The sequence below is a fragment of the Carassius auratus genome, chromosome 32 (assembly GCF_003368295.1).
Source record: "Carassius auratus strain Wakin chromosome 32, ASM336829v1, whole genome shotgun sequence".
NCBI lineage: Eukaryota > Metazoa > Chordata > Actinopteri > Cypriniformes > Cyprinidae > Carassius > Carassius auratus.
The window spans coordinates 1,980,025-2,000,386 of NC_039274.1; the positions used below are offsets into that span (position 1 = coordinate 1,980,025).

The window sequence follows — 20,362 nt, forward strand, 5'->3', positions numbered from 1 at the left end:
TTTTTATAAATTCTCAATTCTGAGTTACATTATTGTGGTTGTATTAATAGGCGATGCTATTAGTGTTTATTAAATAATGGTACATCTAGTTGATTTAAAGGGATACTCCACCGTTTTTTCATATTATACTATGTTATTCCCTTAAAGGCCGTGTTGCAAGGTTCATTTTTTTACGAATATGTGCAATTTGCTTGTTGGTAATAAACATTTAAACTGTTATCCATCGATTTTATGTTGTTGGGTATCACAAAATGGAATATAATACGAAAAAAATAGCTACTATCTTACAGCGGTCTCCTTTCCCCCACAATGCATTGCATCACGTCATGTTGGGGAGAGAATTTACCAAAGCCGCCTTGAGAGCATTGAGAGTGACTAGAGAGACAAGAGTATTCAGATAGTGCAGAACGCAGATTATAGATAAATAGATATATATAGATAGATAGATAGACTAGATACAGTATATAGATAGATAGACCGACAGATAGATAGTGAGATAGCGACCAACAGCGACCCAAACGCACTCACTTCCCTACAGCACAAGCTTTCTAACGCAGTTTACATGGGACGGCACCCACACAAGCTCCTGTCAAACACAGCGACAGACACAAGGCTACGTTTGCAACAACATTTTCACCGGAGGACAAGATAAACGCTTACAAACGTCCAAAAACCAATCTTGCATATGTAACCGAGATGTTATTTGCAGAATTATCTTCTTTATGTGGTTATGCATCGGCAGGCTCCTCAGCAGGGATGAAACTAACGATTTCCGATGTAGGTGTGTGTAGGCTGTTAGTTAGCACACCAGTCCGGATATTTGCTTTACTTCAGAATTACAGCTACGCTACACCTTGAAAGCTTGCCCAAAATAAGAAGTCACACCAAAAAAATTCATCAGAACAAGTAAGTAACATTTCTGCCAGACTTCTTCTTTATGTATACAGATGTGACATTATGACGCAAACACAAAAGACCTGAACATTATTACAAGCTTATAATTTAAAAAAAGACGAAGAATATATATATTATTGAATGTGAATTTAAACAGCGATGTAACCCGGTGTTATTCAACACCTGACACAATTTCATTAAAGTTGATCAGGGATCAGTTTGTGTCCATGCCAGTTCAGTGGTTAACTTTAATCCAAGTAATTAATTTTCCTTTGGAGAAACCAATATGGACTTTGACACTTGACATTTTTCTTTGTTTTTTTTTTTTTTTATAAATAAATTAAGCCATAAGCATTTCATCAGTTTTGTAGAAGTTTACACAGTACATTTAGAGAAAAAATTAAACTATTCTGAAACATGCTTTATCTCCAAACATATGTTTATATATACATTTATATGCTTTCACGTCAAATAAATTTGCTTTAAATTATTCATCCACATTTTTTTTGTATGTATTGTCAGTTTCAAAGCAAAGACAAATAACTTGCATAACATAGTCTCAGCTGTACATTTCAGTGAAAAAAATTTTCTCTTGTATGTGAACGAAAAACTCAGACAAATGACTTTTTTACAGGATGTTTGGGTTTTTTGCCATTCTTTCTGTTGACATCGGTCATTCCTTTTTGTCTAGGATTTTCATCGGTGGACTTCTTGTAATTGCCTGGTTGCTGTAGGAGATTGCTGGAGTAAGAAACATCTCCTAGGCCTAAAAAAAATTTGGTAACTTGAGTTGGAATGCAAAAATCATATCCTTCCATCTAATTTCACAACTAAAAACAAAAGAATGTTGCTAATTAGCAAGATTTTTTTTTTTTTTTTTACCTTGCTGTCGTTTGTAGGTTGTCTGTCCTCGTTTGACATCAGAGTGTTTTTGATGGATGATGCTGGGTGGTGTTCCCCTGATCTCTAACTTCTCAAGCTGCACTTCACCTAAATTCATATATAATTTTTTTTTCACAGTTTGCTCATTTTTAGGCCTGTTTCACAGATATACAGCATGAAAGAAGCACACACCGATTTTGGCACCCATGTTAAAAAATAAAAAAACTCAATTGTGTTAATGGATAAATGACTCAAAGTTCTCCATTTTCTAATAAAGGTTACATCCCTATTCTAGGCTGTATAACAGTTTGCTTGAGTTTGGAAAGCAGTTCTGTACCTGTAAATTGAGAGACAGTGTTTTTCACTTTAGCTACTGGGGGTGTTGCAGGGTTTCCAGCACCACTGTTGTGTGACTGGATCACGTTTAATGCTGGTCGCACAAGCCTGTTGTCTGAAATGCTCTTCAAAGCTGGATATCTGGAAGGGTTTTGTCTTGGTTTTTGTATGTGCTGTGGTAAAAACAGATAAAATTAAGCAGCCTCTTCAATAATGTAAGTTGAGCTTTACAGTTTTTCCCATCTTTTTACATAGACACCTGTTTGCTCTATTCAATTAGGTTAGAATTTCTCATGCAACCCACTGTAAAAAAAAACACAAAAGCACACTGTAGCCACGCAAGTCCACCAAAGCATTTCTAGCCATCTGAAAATGCCCGGCGCTCTGCTGAAAACGCCCAGATGTGAGTGCTTGAGAGCACAGCATTTTCTTTTGGTTGCTATGACGTGCGATATCTGCTGAAGTAATATGGCAGATGCATCAAGAATTAAATGTTTCGCCAAGCATTATTTTTCATAACAATATTATGGTAGTCCGGCAATTCCATCTGGTAAAGACTTAAATACTCGCAGACAAGCAAAACTCTCCATTGTTGTTCTGTCGTAGTACAAGCAGACTGTGATGCTTGGTCGGTATTAGTCACCAAGAAAAAAACACCTTCGCGCTCAGCATGAAAAAAAGTAATATAGTGAAGAGTTTTGTTCATTTAAAATAAATGCTTGAATATATTTTAAAATGTTATTTATTCCTGTGATGTAAAAGCTGAATTTTTCGCATCATTACTCTCCAGTCTTCAGTGTTACATGATCCTTCAGAAATCATATTAATATGCTGATTTGGTGCTCAAGAAATATTTCAATGTTGAAAACAGTTGTACTGCCTAATATTTTTGTGGAAACCATGATGCATTTTGCTTTCAGCATTCTTCGATAGATAGAAAGTAAAAAAAAAAACACCATTTATTTTAAATATATATTTTTTGTAGCCATATAAATAAATGCCTTAACTGTGATATTTTATATTAATTTAATGGATCCTTGCAGAATGAAAGTATTAATAAAAACTTTGAATGATAGTGTGTGTATATATATATACAGTATTGTTCAAAATAATAGCAGTACAATGTGACTAACCAGAATAATCAAGGTTTTTAGTATATTTTTTATTGCTACGTGGCAAACAAGTTACCAGTAGGTTCAGTAGATTGTCAGAAAACAAACAAGACCCAGCATTCATGATATGCACGCTCTTAAGGCTGTGCAATTGGGCAATTAGTTGAAAGGGGTGTGTTCAAAAAAATAGCAGTGTCTACCTTTGACTGTACAAACTCAAAACTATTTTGTACAAACATTTTTTTTTTCTGGGATTTAGCAATCCTGTGAATCACTAAACTAATATTTAGTTGTATGACCACAGTTTTTTAAAACTGCTTGACATCTGTGTGGCATGGAGTCAACCAACTTGTGGCACCTCTCAGCTGTTATTCCACTCCATGATTCTTTAACAACATTCCACAATTCATTCACATTTCTTGGTTTTGCTTCAGAAACAGCATTTTTGATATCACCCCACAAGTTCTCAATTGGATTAAGGTCTGGAGATTGGGCTGGCCACTCCATAACATTAATTTTGTTGGTTTGGAACCAAGACTTTGCCCGTTTACTAGTGTGTTTTGGGTCATTGTCTTGTTGAAACAACCATTTCAAGGGCATGTCCTCTTCAGCATAGGGCAACATGACCTCTTCAAGTATTTTAACATATGCAAACTGATCCATGATCCCTGGTATGCGATAAATAGGCCCAACACCATAGTAGGAGAAACATGCCCATATCATGATGCTTGCACCTCCATGCTTCACTGTCTTCACTGTGTACTGTGGCTTGAATTCAGAGTTTGGGGGTCGTCTCACAAACTGCCTGTGGCCCTTGGACCCAAAAAGAATAATTTTACTCTCATCAGTCCACAAAATGTTCCTCCATTTCTCTTTAGGCCAGTTGATGTGTTCTTTGGCAAATTGTAACCTCTTCTGCACATGCCTTTTTTTTTAACAGAGGGACTTTGCGGGGGATTCTTGAAAATAGATTAGCTTCACACAGACGTCTTCTAACTGTCACAGTACTTACAGGTAACTCCAGACTGTCTTTGATCATCCTGGAGGTGATCATTGGCTGAGCCTTTGCCATTCTGGTTATTCTTCTATCCATTTTGATGGTTGTCTTCCGTTTTCTTCCACGTCTCTCTGGTTTTGCTCTCCATTTTAAGGCATTGGAGATCATTTTAGCTGAACAGCCTATCATTTTTTGCAGCTCTTTATAGGTTTTCCCCTCTCTAATCAACTTTTTAATCAAAGTACGCTGTTCTTCTGAACAATGTCTTGAACGACCCATTTTCCTCAGCTTTCAAATGCATGTTCAACAAGTGTTGGCTTCATCCTTAAATAGGGGCCACCTGATTCACACCTGTTTCTTCACAAAATTGATGACCTCAGTGATTGAATGCCACACTGCTATTTTTTTGAACACACCCCTTTCAACTAATTCAACTAATTGCCCAATTGTATATATATGCCCATAATTGCCCATATATATATATGCTATATATGATAGCCAAAGCTCACTGAAACAATAGAGATGGAGGTGCACATAGATACACTCATACCCTTTTGCTTGCTTCAAAAGACCTAGACCGTTTCTTGTGTTGGTTTCTCTCAGGCAGCTCTCTTCTGGCTTCCGTTGTCTTTAAGTCCTGCTTCGACTGGGACCTGCCTCCATGTCTTGGGGTGTTTCTTTTGACCTCAGAAGACTCTTCTGCCAAAGTAGAAACTAGACTGTCCATACTTACTGAGGATTTGAGCCCTGTGGTCAAAGCCAAACCGGCCACTCTGGAATTGGTCACCTTCGCTAGGTGTGAGCGACGTTTCGCTGCAATTACTGAGATGCTCTTGGTGTCACTAACAATTTCCCTCAAAGTGTCTGGACTCACAGCTTCAGTAGGACAAATGGGAGTCGAACCCTTAACAGCACAAACCTGCTCAAAGACATTAAGCCACATTTCAAACTACTGTACATTGCTATGCCATCTAAATCAATTAAATACTTATTTCAACATTGATTAAGATCATTGTTTACCCTCATGTTTACCTGTTTGAATTAATTTACTGATATTTTCTGATTAATTTATGGATTATTTTAATTCTGATACTCAGAAGTGTTTCTTGTGAGACTATCTGATATAATGCCATTTGTTTACACAGTAAAAGATGAGATGACACTGTCAGGTGGTATGGCTCAGGGTCTATGAGCGCGTCTGTGTTTTTACCTTTATTGAAAGAGCTGGGCTAGAAGATAAGTGGTGCCGTCTCTGTGGCTGAGGTTTAGACAACGGTTTGAAAACTCTGTTACTGTCACTATGATAAGGAAGATATAAAAAAGATAGATGAAAGCATACCAAATCTGTTGTTATTCCAGATGAACGATGCAGTCTACTTTCCTCAATACATACTTTACCTGTCATAATCCAGCCCAGAGGAAGAAGAATCACAGGGGTGTTTATCTAAAGGACTGAACTTCCTGTTGTTCTGCTGTTCTGCTGAGATCACATCAAGTCTCATCTGGCTGGCCATAATCATAAGAGAATTATCCTGTATAAACAGAAATAAATAATTGACACACTACTGTTCAACAGTCTGGGATAAGTAATTAAGTAATTTCTGCTGAAATAAATTACATTACATTTTAAAGCATATTATAATAGAAATTAGTTGTTTTAAATTGCAAAAATATTACAATAATCATAACACGATATTACTGGGGTTTTTTTTCTGTATTTTTGATCAAATAAATGCACTTCGGTGAGAAGAAGAGACTTAAAGAGCAATTTAAAAGGGAAAAGAAAATAAGAAAGAAAGGAAGAGATGAAAGAAAACATAAGCAAGTGTTGCTCACAACTCTGGGGTTTGTGGTAAAAGTGTGAAGGTTGACAATTTGGTCGACGCTTCCATCACTTAATTCACTAAAGTACAGTGAATAAAGCTCTTGTAACTCCTCAGGTACACAAAGTCCTTGATCTGTGGACAGAATTAATAAATACAAGTATTTGATCTAATGTTTATAATGTCAGATGCTATAATCTGTCTCTTTAAAGACATCAGCCCGTGTCAGTGACCCACACCTTCAATTAGAGCCTTCTGCTGGTGTATGATGTCATCACAGAGCGTCCGCTGCTGCTCATGGCGCTGGATGATGAAGTCTTTTGTCCTGAGAACATATTCTTTACAGAGAACAGCTGACTGGATTTCAGTTTTTTCAAGTTCCAGCTCATGAACCTTGCAGAGCAATGTCAGTATGTCTCTCTGTTCACGGTTACTTATGCGATTAGGAAGCAACTCCTCAATCTTAGATGACTTTAGTTTCATGGTCATTAATTTTTCTTCCAGTTCACGCTGAAAAAAGGGTAGAAACCAATAGGGAAATAACCAAAAAAAAGTTTTTAAAAAAGATGCTTGTTTAAGATGAAAACGTAAAACAGCTTGCTTTAAAATATGAGAATTTTATATGAAGTACTGCTGTTACTGCTTGACATGTCAAGTCAGATTTCCATTTGCATTCATAACTCCTTTAAAACGAGTCTTAATTACTAAATGAACATAATTACTTTGAGCTCCATTGTCTTTCTCTGTTCAGCCAGTAGTGGGCCAATCTCCTCTCGAGCTGCTGTGACAAACTGTGGCTCCTCTGGTCCACTCTCTTGCTCTTCCTCCTTATCTCTGTCTGTTTTCTCTTCAGTTACTTTCCCTCTCCCTTGCCGGGCACGTGCTCTGTCACGCTCCCAACTACAAGAGGAGGGAAACAGAAAGAGGGTTGATGTGAGATGAAAATAAGAAAAAGTTATAATACTGTAGGGCAAGGGTCTATTTATAACAAGGAGTATAGTATGTTTTACTACACTAAAGTTTTAACATTTATTTTCTTTCTTATAATTTTTTCATTTTATCAGTAAGGTGATAATGACATATTTGGATGACAAGCCCAAAATAATCACACTCAAATTTAAATGTTTTACATTTTAACACTCTTAAAAATACAGAAAAATTAATTAAATAGACAAAATAACATAAGGCATTAAACATAAATCCTTAAAAAGGTTTTTCTTTTTCATTTTTCATTTTTATATTTTTCATTTTATTAAATTTTTGTTTTTATTCATCCTCAAATTGTTCCAAACTTTACTTTCTTCTGCTGAACACAAAAGAAGATTTTTTTTTGATGAATGTTGATAACTAAACAGTTGCCGGTAGCCACTGACTTTTATGGTATGGTAAAAAATACTATGGAAGTCAATGGCTACCACCAGAAACTGTCTGATTGCCAACATTCATCAAAATATATTCAACAGAAGAAAGAAGTTCCTATACTAATTAATAATATGGGTTTGGAACAATATGAAGGTGAATAAATGATGACAAATTTGTAATCTTTGGGTGAACTATCCCATTAACGTTATTATTTTTAAACTGTTTTAGTTTTAGATAACTAAAATAATCCTGTCCATAATTGAAGAATTACTGATGGTTGGAACTCTGTCTGTATGTTTAAGTGTTTACTCTGATATGGTGAGCAGATGTCTAGATGTGTCTATATGAAGTTCCATATTGCAGTTCTCCAGCTCCATGAGGCTGCGCCTGATCTCCATCTGCTCCCTGAAGGCAGACAAGAGCTGCTCCTGCAGTAAAGCCATCTCACCATGACTGTACTGCTGCACCTCAGCTAAAAACAGCCCATACAGAGAAAGCAGATGGCAATCATTAAAAAAAAATCTTTAATTTTTTAAATGTAACTGCTATTTCAAGAAAAAACAATATTATTGCTCATACTTGCAGTTAAAGATTTGAACAAACTACTAAGAAAATAATGTTTGTGCGTAACTCAAGCAGAGAGTATATTTCAACCTAAAATCCTTATGTAAATAAAGTTTATTTCAATATTTTTTGTTAGCTACTGTACCCAAATACCAACATATAAATTGAACACAACCTTGAATTTCATGAATGTCTGCTTTCTCTCCTTTCTGTTGCTCTTGACTCTGTTGGTCAATCTTTGCACGAAGTCGGTCAATTTCACTTCGTAGTTCAGCAATAATTCTTGTATATTGAGCCAGGTGATATGAAACATTCATCAAATTGCGTTTCACCTAGAAGAATTTGAAACAGAATAGCAAGAGAGGATCTTGCCTGCATCTCAACACAATGAAATCACAAATACAACCACAATAGGGTGATCAGAAACTGAAAATTAAGAGATCTCACTAACACATACTGTATGATTAATTTCAACATAATTGTGAATCTTTTCAATATAATTCTGAATTAATCATGTTAAAATTTAACAGAAAATACTTTATTAGTGGAATATACACTACTATTCCAAATTTTCTATTCATCAAAGAATCCTGAAGAAAAATATATCACGGCATCTACACAAATGTTAAGCAGTTCAGCACAACTTATGAACAGTTCCTCATAAACCTAAATTAAATTTATTTTAATACTCATTTATTTTGTGTGATACTTCTTTGACTTTTAAATATTAACACCATTAGTTTTATACTTTGCCTGGTAAATAGTTCAAAATAATCATCTAGATAATCCACATTGTTTAGACAAATACTATTAAGTATGTGTTTACCTTGGTTCTTATATTTTTGGCTTTGTCTGCATAAACCAGTGTGTTTCTTGACTCTTCAAAGTTGGAGCTGGCAGGACTGATATGGGTTATCATGACTGTACGACTGTTTCCTCCTAAAGCATCCTGAAATTCACATCAAATTCAACACATCAATGAGTTTGTGAATATTGTCTGAGACAATATTTATATCAAGTTTATATCTTAAACTAAACACTTTTTTTGTCTTTCAATTCTGAGAATTCAAAATATAAACATGCAATTCTAAGAAAAAAAAGTGTTTTTTAGGGTTTCTAAATTATATCATACAATTTGGACTTTCCAGACTCAGAATTAAAAAAAAATAAAAAATGCTAATGTGACTCACAATTTCGAGTTTATATCTCAGAATTCTGAAGTTATATTTTGTAAATTCTGAGACTTGTGAGATGGAAAGTTACAATGACATTTTTTATTGGTGGAAATACAGTAGGTCCATGGTCCATACATTTTGCTCACCTTAAGAAGTCGAGTGAGTTTGCTATCTCTGTAGTTGACAAACTGGGCTCCTTTCCCACCCTTCTCACTCAAGGCATTGATGCAGTTGGCCAGTGCTAACAGGGAACGGTTTATATGTGCTCCTTCCTTCATTCTCTTTCCTCTGTTTTGAGTCTGAGCAAAGAGAATATGTGCTTTAGAACAGGACATAAGACTGTCTGTTGGTGTTCACAGACAAAACAACTGTGTAAGAATGTCTGAATCTAATGAAGAGTGATGTTTTGGCTGCCATATAAGATGTAAGATGCTCAAGTTCCTTCATCAGTCTCACATTATACGCATATGAATAATGAAGGCCAGAAGAGCTTAAATATTAATTTCGGCGAAAGATGAGGAAGGGTGCCGAACTAAAAAATCTGGCCTCCCTGAGGAATTCCAGGGCTCAATGCTAAGGATTCTAATCGGTTACAAATTTTACCAGCCGTGCTAACATTTCCATTGACCTTGCCACAAAAAAATAATTAATAGTAATAATTGTTTTTGAACCATGTTATCTTTAATTCTAATAAATAAGCTTATATAACACCAAAATTTTAAATACCGAATTTTTTTTTACAATTCTCTGGCCTGCAATATTTCCACACAAATGACATTTTGGCCCATAACAGAGATCAGTTAAAATAAAACAAAGACAGGCCATTTGACCAGGACATCTGTACCCCACTGTATAAATTTAATATAGATTAATTATTGTTAAAGCTACAAAGTTATTTGAAAAAGACTGGTATTTTGACATACTTTGGTATGTATTTGTCTGAATTGTTTTAATTAACTACGCTTAAAAACATGCAAATGATAAACTTTCATGATGGTGCAGCAGTGGCCTGATTGAGCCAGCAACATTTTTTTTTAACTGGCCCAAGCATCTTTCATTCTGGCCCCGGGCCATTGGGTAATTCTTTTTGTCAAGCCCTGAATTCGAAAGCTTATATTTCCAATTCAGCACATACATTTACATTTTTTCATTTAGCAGTCGCTTTTATTCAAAGCGACTTACAAATGAGGACAGTGGAAGCAATCAAAAACAACAAAAAAGAGCAATGATATACATACCTGTGATGCTCGCTCAGTTCCTGCCAAGTCTACCATGAATAGCTTCCCCACCCTGACCTCCTCGTTGATATCCTTTACACGACTCTTTTGCTTGACTGTCACCTGTGAAGCAGACAAAGCAGCAGATGCACACTCAGACTACAGTGTGCCAATTTGAGGTCATGTACATGCTTAGTGTGTGTATGTGTGTGTGAGTGTTCTAGACTTGCCTGAAGTATAGCATGAGAGCGAGATGATGTCTTGTTAGCAGCTGTTGACTCCTGAGTCCTCTGTTTATTTCCTTTGGTCAAAAGAGCCATTATCTAAAATCATAGGCAAACACCAAGTTCAGAAAAACATCATCCTTTATTGGAGATAATAAGGAGAAAACAGGCAAAATGTAGGAAATGAATGGGCAGCAAAAATAAAAGGTAGTGTATGGTAGGCTATTAAAAAGTACCTCTTTAGCATTACATGTAGAGAATTCTGTGATGCCGGCGATTCGTATTTCCCCTTTGGCATCCTCACGAAGCTCAAGGTATCCAGAAGATGGATTTAACAGATCTCTGATGATCTCATTATAAATCTGCAAAGAAGTTTATTAGTTTTTAGTGCATTCAGGACACTATCCGTTTGTAAAGTCTCAAAAGGACAGTACCAAATTTGATGTAATGGTTTTTAATATCTACAAAACAATAAAACTGACCTCTATATATGACATATAAACAGTGCAATCCAAATCTTCAGTGCTGTCTTCAATGGCCCTGAAGAGATCATTGAGTGTTCGGATGTAAATGCCAGGCTCAGAATCTAATCCTAACATAGTGTATGTCTTTCCAGCTCCTAAAAAATTAAACGAAGCAGAAAATGTGAACATAGATATCTTGGCTAGTTTACTTTCTCTACTTAGTTAAATGCTTAATTTTAGAGGGTTTTCTTGTCTGATCTGAGGTCATATGCAGACACAATCAATGGTAAGGCGAGGTGTCAGTGATCAGTATAAAATGAGCATTTTCATTTTTTTTTAATCCCATTAGGTTCAACATTTGTTTGTTTTAAAATAATTTTAATTTAGGATAATGTGAATGAACAGCACATTAATTTTTATACGAACACTAAACAGAAAACGTCATATCAACATTACCCGTTGGTCCATATGCAAAGACTGTGGCATTATAACCAGCAATCACACCATCAATAAGATTTTTTGTTGTTGCCACATAAACATCCTCCTGAAATAAAGAAAAAGTAAATAACATGGAGGTCTGGCACTGTGATCATGCTGAATATTTTAAAAATGTAAATGACCTTTAACACACACACACACAAATAATCTTTGACCACACACACACAAAATTGACCATGAAGGACAATGATCAAGTATCCCATGACCTACACAAACACAAAAAAATATTTTGCGTGGAAGAGCAGCACTACTACTGACCTGGGTGGCAGTATAGTCGAATACCACATCAAACATGTATGTTTTTTCACGTGAGCGGTTGGACCTCAGGACATTTTCAGAGTCCTCACAGGGGTCCATCAACACCACCATCTGAAGACCGTAATTAAAAATCAGAATTAATTCAAAATATTAATAAATTCTTAAACATGAACTTATATGCAAAATATATGACTACATATTATGCAATATGTTGAGACACTCTGTCACTGTCCACTACTATTCAAAAGTAGTTTTTTTAATCACTCATACACTCACCAAGACAGCATTTATTTGATCAAAGTTTAGTATAAACAGTTATGTATTTTAAATACATATTTTTGTCATATTTTACTGTCACTTTTGATGAATTTAATGTGTTCTTGCTGAATAAAAGTATAAATTGTTTTCAAAATAAAAATCACTGACCCCAAAACATTTGAATGGTAGTGTAGATGGCAAGACAAATCTTTCATATTGTGTTGTTTGACCTGGATTCTTATTAAATATTGGTTGTGTTTCAGCCTTCCTTCCCTTAGCAAGTTCTCTGAGAAACTGACACCTATTTCTGCCGACACCTACTTTCCCCCCAAGTCTTTTGCACTTAATTCACACCTTTCCTTTTTGGCAAACCTCAGAATGATGCATTCTTTCATAATTTTTAAATGTCATGACTCTTTTTTTTCCCCCGCCTGTTCAACTTTGCCAAAACATGCCTTATGATCATACATCTGAAAACAGGGTGTTTGTAAGCTACACTCTCCCTCATTAGCAATGTATATCTTATAAAATCATGAATTATTATGACTGATGTGGTCTGGAATTGGATAAATGTGCTTGGAAAAATATGATCAGAATATTGACATGATTATGTATACAAAGAAATGTCTGCAGCACGATTCTTTGAATCCTGAGACATCAAGCATAAGTAAAGAAGACAGTAAACCTTATTTACTGGCTGTAAACAGGATTTACTGAAGATGAAAGAGAGGATTAGGTCTTTAGTAGAGTTGTTCCGATTCCGATACTAGTATCGGAAATATCTCCGATACCACAACAAATTCTGGCATCGGCATCGGCGAGTACATGAACCCATATACCGATCCGATACCATTTTCTTAAAAAAGACCTAGTTATGACCGCAAGCTTTGCCTAACCGCTGCACGGTTCTTCTTCGCTGCTCAAAATGCATTGAAAACACAGGAAGTTGTGCTGTGTTGCCACAAGCAACCCCTGTTTAGAGCAGCGAAGAAGAAATGAAAACGCGTTAGCAGCCCTTATCTATATATGACTGGATCACTCATCACATTCTAAACTGCCAAAAGACAGTGAAGCCGCTACTATATTATAGATCAGTGGTTAGCAGTATGTCTCTGTAGTACCGGTAGTTACAGACTCTCGAGTATATTCAGTACCGGCAACTGCGTTCAGTCGCTTCCGTGTAAGTCAAAACGCAGGGCTCCAGACAGTAGCCGAATATATACTAGTGTCTGTGAATATTAAACTGCAAAATACTATTTAAATATTACTCCCGCAAAATCTACATCTCTGTGGGTGACTGGCACAGATGCGCGAGAGCTCGCTGTTTTGTAGTCTCTGCTGTGTGTCATGAGGACACGAACGCATAAACCGTCACTTCATGAGAATTTACCGTTTCATTTGAGAATACTGTCATATCATAAACACAGACACTCAAAGATCTTCATGGCAGCCCATTAAAATAAATGTTTGGTTTACATGAGTAAATTGACAATATATAAAGCTACTGTTGTAGCCTACAGTAATAATAATACATCTCTATAATAATAATAATTATGCCTAGATGGTTGCTTGTTTTTTACTTGTTTTTTACTTGTTAGAGATTATCTGATTAATAGATCTTTTTTTATATTCCTAGACTTATTTGTTGCAGTTTTTTTATACAGTTATATTGTAAAACTTAAATACCTTTTTTAGTTTGCGGTGTTAGATTTTTGGCTGCATTTGAAGTTCTTTTTTGCATAAGAAAATAAATAATACTGTCAAATTCATGTTAGATAATAAAAATACTGTAATAAATACAGTAGTTCACCATGTATTTGTTCATGTTTTATTGAGGGATCTGTCTGAAGCACACCATAAAAAAATTCTAGCAATTTACACAGGGCTAGTAGTATATACAGCTGTATATACAGATATACACCCAGGTATCGGATCAGTACTCGGTATCGGCCGATACCCTGAGCCCAGGTATCGGAATCGGTATCGGGAAGAGAAAAAGGGTATCGGAACATCTCTAGTCTTTAGACCATCATTCATCATGACAGGCTCTGCAACAGAATCAGGAGTTGTGAACATCATGCACATGTTTCCAAAACCTGTAATATTTGCACAAATATTAGATACAGGGGCTAGTTGTCACAAGTCTACATGTTCCTATCTAGGTCAAAAGTCACTAATGTAAACAGTTGATATTCATTCCAGAAAACAATTATTAAAGTAATGCTGGACATGTGTCTCAGTGGTCTTTTGTGTTTTCTTTTGTTTGTGGTTTTTTTCCAACCTGTCTGTCAATCTTGTGTGCCACTGCAGTTGCACCCTCCTCGATGTCTGCATCGTTCAGTGGTCGGATGCGCAGAGCAACCTTAAATCAAAGTACATCATTTATTTAAAAAAAAAAACATAACTTCTCCCTTCATCAAATTAGGTGCATAGAATATCAACAATATCAAATGTTGATTCATGTGATAATTAGAATCTTTATGAACAAATGACCTGTTAACCACTATAGGAGACTGGGGCTAGCTGTCAATTCACTAGTGTTATATCTCAAACTCTATAGTTTTGACACTCCACTAATATCAAATTAGCAAACTGTCAACTTTTTAATAAACACCTGTATTAAATTAAAGTTTAACTGTGTTCTCAAGACAAGGGTATGTCAGGTCAGGGCAAATTGTCACATGTGGTTTATATGTTTTCAAATATTATAACCCATTGCAGTCCTTGAGAAATAATTTTGATCTGCTGAATTGGTTCTCTTATTACTGTAGTATCAATGTTGAAAACAGTTGTGCTGTTTCATATTTGTTGTGAATCATTTTTCCTTACTTGTGTTTTCATTAACTATGTTGCAATTGTATATAATTGTATTGTATAATTGTTTTCCCCTCTTGAATCTGTCAATAAACACTAGGTTCCCTTTAGACAACTTGCCATTCAGTGTGACAACATGCCCTGCCACAAAAGGTATTTATTTTTTTTGTAGCCACTTTAATGTGTACAGTATGTCTGCAAAGATTGATGACTTATTAAAGGATATTATTATAGAGTGTTAAAATTGTTTCAATAGAAACGTTCTCTTCATTTGTTTACCCTCTCCTGTCCCAAAGGAGCCACATTATCATGCATCTCTAGAAGAAGCCTGTTCATTTCCATGCATAAAAATATACAGGCCAATTAATATTCGCACTGACAGTTGTTCAACGTTATTGTTGAATGAACTGTGGTGCATTAGGAAAACTTTGACAGCCTACCGTGAGCTGATGGTCCTCCCACTCTTCTGGCAAGTCCTTCATCTTTTTATTCCAAGCGACTTCAACCCTGTGCTGTATCACAGCCTGTTTTAACGGACGAGATCAAAATACGCGTCAGCTAGAGCCACGCTAGAATATACTGGTGACTTAACGTGGGTTAGTTAATCTTCTTGATGACTGGGTAATCTCATTCTGAGGCAGGACTGTGTGCTGGCCCCTGCGGAGGTCTTCGAGTCACCAGCGGACTGTTGTTAACGGCGATAAAGCCCCTAGAGCTGTCAAACAACCCAAGCAGGGACTGGGTCAACCCATCCTCTCAGGAGAAGCTAAAAGAAAAAAAATTGTCATTCCAAACCATAGTCATCATCATATTTACTTTGATATTCAGGAGTAAACGAGTGGGAAGGATTTATTAAGTGAAGGATAAAAGTTTAAACGGTATTTCCGCCCTCCAGCCAAGCCACTCACAGCGCGTGCTGGCGCGAGGAAACGGTTACTGTTACCATGGAGAGATGTACACACAGGTAAAACAACGAGGCGACGTCACTGGAAGATTCGCACATTCAAATTAAAAATGGCCGCGCCGCTGTAAAATCACTACTTTGTCAAGTATTGGGTGTTTAGGGCGTTGAGAGGCGGGACTGATATGAACGCAATGCTTTTGGACAAAATAAACACAACGTTTAAAAAAATAATTAGTTAATTAATAAAAATATAAATAGTGTTTTAACAAAATTAAACCACAGGAGAAACGTCAAGTCACTTACATTTGACATAGGAGTACACACACAATCTTGTAAGTTTGTATGGATTATTTAAAACAATTTCAGTTTGTGGCAAATTCAAATAAAATAAAACATTAAGTAAATTAAATATATATATATATATATATATATATATATATATATATATATATATATATATATATATATATATATATATATATATATATATTTAAATATAAAATGTTTTATGATGCTTGTTTAGACACGTCATACCTAAATTCATAAATTATACTTGCCTATCAAATGTTGTGAGATTTTACTTTGTTAAAATTCCCTTCTAATTTTAGAATGGTCCTGTACAAGTGCAGTTTGGATTTGACATTATTCCTCCTGATACTGCAGCGTGAACCGATTCTATGATGTCTATACATTTTCCATTGGAATGATGGTGGGAAAAAATTGCATTATGAAAAGATTTCCCTAGTAAAAAACATGTTCTTATACGAAAGACAAGACCACAGTACTAAATAAATCCCTCTCTTGGATCAGACATGTTTCTTTAGAGACAAAATAGTCCACAAAACAGTCCCACTGGTTATTGAGAAGTATCTTGCTCTGTCAGTAAGAATAGCAAATGATAAATCACTGCCTTTTACTCCTTTCAGTGAATCCTACAAGAAAATTGTATGAAGGGGGATTATAAAGAATATGAATCTTACTTAAATTCATATTAGGATCAAACAACTTCCCTTCTCAGCAGAATCAGTAAGTGTGTTAACTTGCGCTCTAAAAGTTTGATTTTATTCAGACTTAAACAATAATTTGTCTGTTTAAAATGTCATGTAAGTGATTAAGCCTGACTAGAATCATACCAGTCTGGTTTTTGCTTCCTTTAATATTTCTTCCTTTTGATATTTGTTTATGCACTTGTGTGAACTTTTTGCTCAACTGTGAATAAAACCAGCTTGATTATAACTGCACATATAAAATACTTGGTGTATCTGTCATACAAAGCACTTGTTGTGGACCGGTGGCACTCTCTTGGGGTGCTAATTTTGTCTTACAGCTGGAAACAGTAGTGCTTTCTGTGTAGGTCGATTCTAGATCTCCGAGAGGAATGATCTCTTCATTGATAAAGAACTCAATGGTTTCCTCTTCCCAGTCCTCCACATTACTCTCCAGTTCATCTGTGTCCACACCTGAGAGATGATAATTCAGTGCAACTCGTGAACTTGTAACTATTGGAAAGGTATGTTGGCAGAGTATGAGGACTATAACGAGAGAATCAGAATTAAGGGGGAAACTATGGAAGAAAGGACAGTGTTTCTCACCTCCTCTGAGCTGAAGGTGCAGCTCCCTCTGTTGATTGTAAAGCTGAATGGCACTGTCTTTGTATCGGCTGTATTCTTCCATCATCTAACAACGTTTATCCACTAACTCCTGCATCAAAAGCATTGTGGAAGCATTGTAATATTAAATAAATAAAAAAAAAATTATAATATGAGTGTAAATATATATATGTATATATATATATATATATATATATATATATATATATATATATATATATATATATATATATATATATATATATATATATATATATATAAGGATTTGCAAAGGGGAAGAAACAACAACTGACCTCAGAAGCATTCGACCGGCTCAGTCTATCCTTTTGTTCAAAGATTTTTGAGTACTTTTTGAGGTCCTTCTTAATTGCCTGTTAAAATATGGAGAGCCTCTATTGTATAGTTTTCTGGGTAAAGTTATTATAACCTTCACAGCTGTACAAAATGGTGTAGATGTTACAAATGTAAACAGTAGACAAGGCTGTCACCTTTGTTTGCTCTTGACCTAGTAAAGTAGGAGGACATGGTCTCCATAGCAACTGGCAGAATCTTTCTTTGTTGTTCTTTTGCAGAAGACCTCCCTGGAATGTCCAAAGCCAGTATGCATTGTCCACCTGTAGGCAAAGTAAGTAAATTCATGCAAAAAAAAAAAAAAATTATATGATAAACATATAATAACTTGAGGAAGTGGATATGTCAAATGACCTTGTGGCTCCACCAGGAAACAGAAGTCACCACATATCTGCCGGTAGGGTCCCATTCCACATCAGAGGCCATGTAATGCTCTGCGATATACATAATGGTTCAATCTGAAGTGTCCACAAATTCAAGAGCACCATTCATGCTGCACAGAAAAAAAGAGAAATATATCCTGTATGAGCCAAGCAATTAAGATGTAAGAAAAATATCTGACATTTACCAGACATTTCTATTTCAAATGAATTCCTTTATTTCAAGCATTCTAGTCAGGAATCAAAAAAAAAAAAAAAAAAAAAAAAATTGTGCATCCAATCAGCATATTAGAATGATTTCTGGATCATGTGACACTGAGAACTGAGAACTCATCTTTTCCATCACAGGAAAAAAAATTAAAACATTAATATAGAAAATAGTTATTTTAAACTATAATAATTCAGAATAATACTGTTTTACTGTATTTTTTGGTAAAATACATAAAGCCTTGTTAAGCATAAGAGACTTCTGTTAAAAAAACTAACAAATATTACAAACCCCAAACTGTCAAATGGTATTTGCATCTTAAATATAATATAACATAACATAATATAATATAACTAACCTGCGCAGTCCTGCCAGTACCAAGAACTGACCTTGAGGATTCCAAAAGATACTGTTGGCCTGCTGCTTATCGAACATCTCTGGAAAACCACAGAATATACACATACACAGACACACACAACTTTTTTTGATTGCAAAATTCATCAGAATACTTTAGTAATATATATTTACATAGTTTATATAAATATATAAATATATATATAAATATGGTAAAATGTGTTCTACTCAATGTAATTTGTGCTTTTCCTTTGTTAGAAATACCTTTTTGAAGACATTTCCACACTCGATCACCAGTTCTGTAGATTTGCTTCTGAGGATGTGCTCTGGGCTTTGGCCTTTGGCCTTGGTTATAGATGTAAAAACTATTTTTAACTTGATAACTATAAATTCTGTATGTTTTTACTTATATGAAGAAAATGATAAGGGTTTAGAGGGCAATGTCAACCCTTCTTTTGGCTTCATTGGTCTTGAAAGTAATTCTTGTGTTGAATCTTATTAATCTTTCTATACAGAAAATGTGGATTTAAGGAAGGACACATTTGATGTCCTCTTGGACTATTTACAGAGTCTAGATTCCCATGCCAGTAAGTTTACATTAATCCTTATATGTTACTACAATGAGTTGCTTCAGTTTTTTGCCTTAAAAAAGTGGATCAGTTCCTGAAACCACTCATTTACTTGATTTCTGTGATTTCCAAGGTCTTGAAGAAAACATTTCAGGCTACTGTGAGGTGGATTGCTGTTTGTTCGCCTCTCCCTGATCTGCTGCAGTTTATTATCAGCCATGGTGATGAGCTCTTTAACCACGTTTTGAGAACAAAATGACCCCCCCCCCCCAAAAAAAAAATAATTGAAGTACAATCATATTGATTTCTATGCAAGATCCTTTATCATTTAAAGTTATAGTTCACCCAAAATGAAAAATGTACACTCATGTGTTTCATGTCATTTCATACCTGTTTGGCTTTTCTTCTGCGAAACACAAAATAAGCCAATTGGATCAAAACTGTTTGTTTCCCAACATTCTTCAAAATACTGGGTTTTGTGTTCTAAATGCTATATGTTGAACAGTTTCAGTTCCCATTGACTTCCATTATTATTATTTTTTTATAACCGTACATTGTAAGTTATTGAGAATTAGAGATGCACAGATCAAGTCTATGTAAGATGTGTGAATAAATTATGACAGCATTTTCATTTTTAGATGCACAATCCCTTTAAAGGTTAAAAAATGATGCTATTGTTTTGAAATGAAATAGATTTATGTGAAAACTTTAATATTGCCAGTAGATGGTCATGAAGCTAGCATTTGTGTTCTGCAGACTTTTTTCCTGTGTTGGAGAAACGTATGTGTGATTTGCGATGGGAAGTGAGAGACTCCACACTAGAGTTCATCGCCCAGCTGACCACTGCTCTCAACGGTACCACAAGCATACAGTATTTATCTCTACACTTGTATCATTTCATTTATTTCTGTGCAGAATATTTTAGTGATCATTTTCATCTCTATTAATTGTACTTATTGTCTCTTTCTCCAAGTTAACAGTGGTTTCACTGAAGCTCTCCACATCAGTGGTATGGTCCCTGTTCTCCTGTCTTCATTGGCAGACACAGAAGGCTATGTCAGAGCTAGTACTGTGGCTGCAGTTGGGGAGGCAGTTACTACTTCTTTCC

At 35.4% G+C, this 20,362-nt stretch overlaps 1 protein-coding gene and 1 long non-coding RNA gene across 5 annotated transcripts; both read right to left on the reverse strand.

The window, feature by feature from the left end:
• Positions 1 to 928: 928 nt before the first annotated feature.
• Positions 929 to 17,449, reverse strand: si:dkey-26i13.8 (kinesin-like protein KIF19). 4 transcript variants are annotated; one of them, XM_026214937.1, is made up of 22 exons: positions 17,375 to 17,449; positions 15,319 to 15,644; positions 14,346 to 14,426; positions 11,807 to 11,917; positions 11,507 to 11,594; positions 11,069 to 11,205; positions 10,823 to 10,948; positions 10,593 to 10,685; positions 10,384 to 10,485; positions 9,292 to 9,444; positions 8,797 to 8,919; positions 8,146 to 8,302; positions 7,716 to 7,878; positions 6,767 to 6,944; positions 6,284 to 6,554; positions 6,058 to 6,179; positions 5,620 to 5,753; positions 5,432 to 5,519; positions 4,772 to 5,140; positions 2,114 to 2,285; positions 1,777 to 1,884; positions 929 to 1,660 (listed from the first exon to the last, which is right to left on the reverse strand). In XM_026214937.1, exons 2-22 carry the CDS (start codon positions 15,358 to 15,360, stop codon positions 1,506 to 1,508), a joined length of 2,973 nt encoding a protein of 990 aa, XP_026070722.1. In that variant the 5' UTR covers positions 15,361 to 15,644; positions 17,375 to 17,449; the 3' UTR covers positions 929 to 1,505. The 4 variants fall into 4 exon arrangements, 3 of the variants coding, with proteins under 3 accessions (XP_026070722.1, XP_026070721.1, XP_026070720.1); XM_026214936.1 differs by lacking the exon at positions 17,375 to 17,449 and adding an exon at positions 15,787 to 15,861; XM_026214935.1 differs by lacking the exon at positions 17,375 to 17,449 and having other exon boundaries at positions 15,319 to 15,825.
• Positions 17,450 to 17,684: 235 nt separating this feature from the next.
• Positions 17,685 to 18,214, reverse strand: LOC113052466 (uncharacterized). Its single transcript, XR_003277030.1, has 3 exons — positions 18,098 to 18,214; positions 17,881 to 18,006; positions 17,685 to 17,763 (listed from the first exon to the last, which is right to left on the reverse strand). It is a non-coding gene; the product is annotated as an uncharacterized LOC113052466 (long non-coding RNA).
• Positions 18,215 to 20,362: the final 2,148 nt, after the last annotated feature.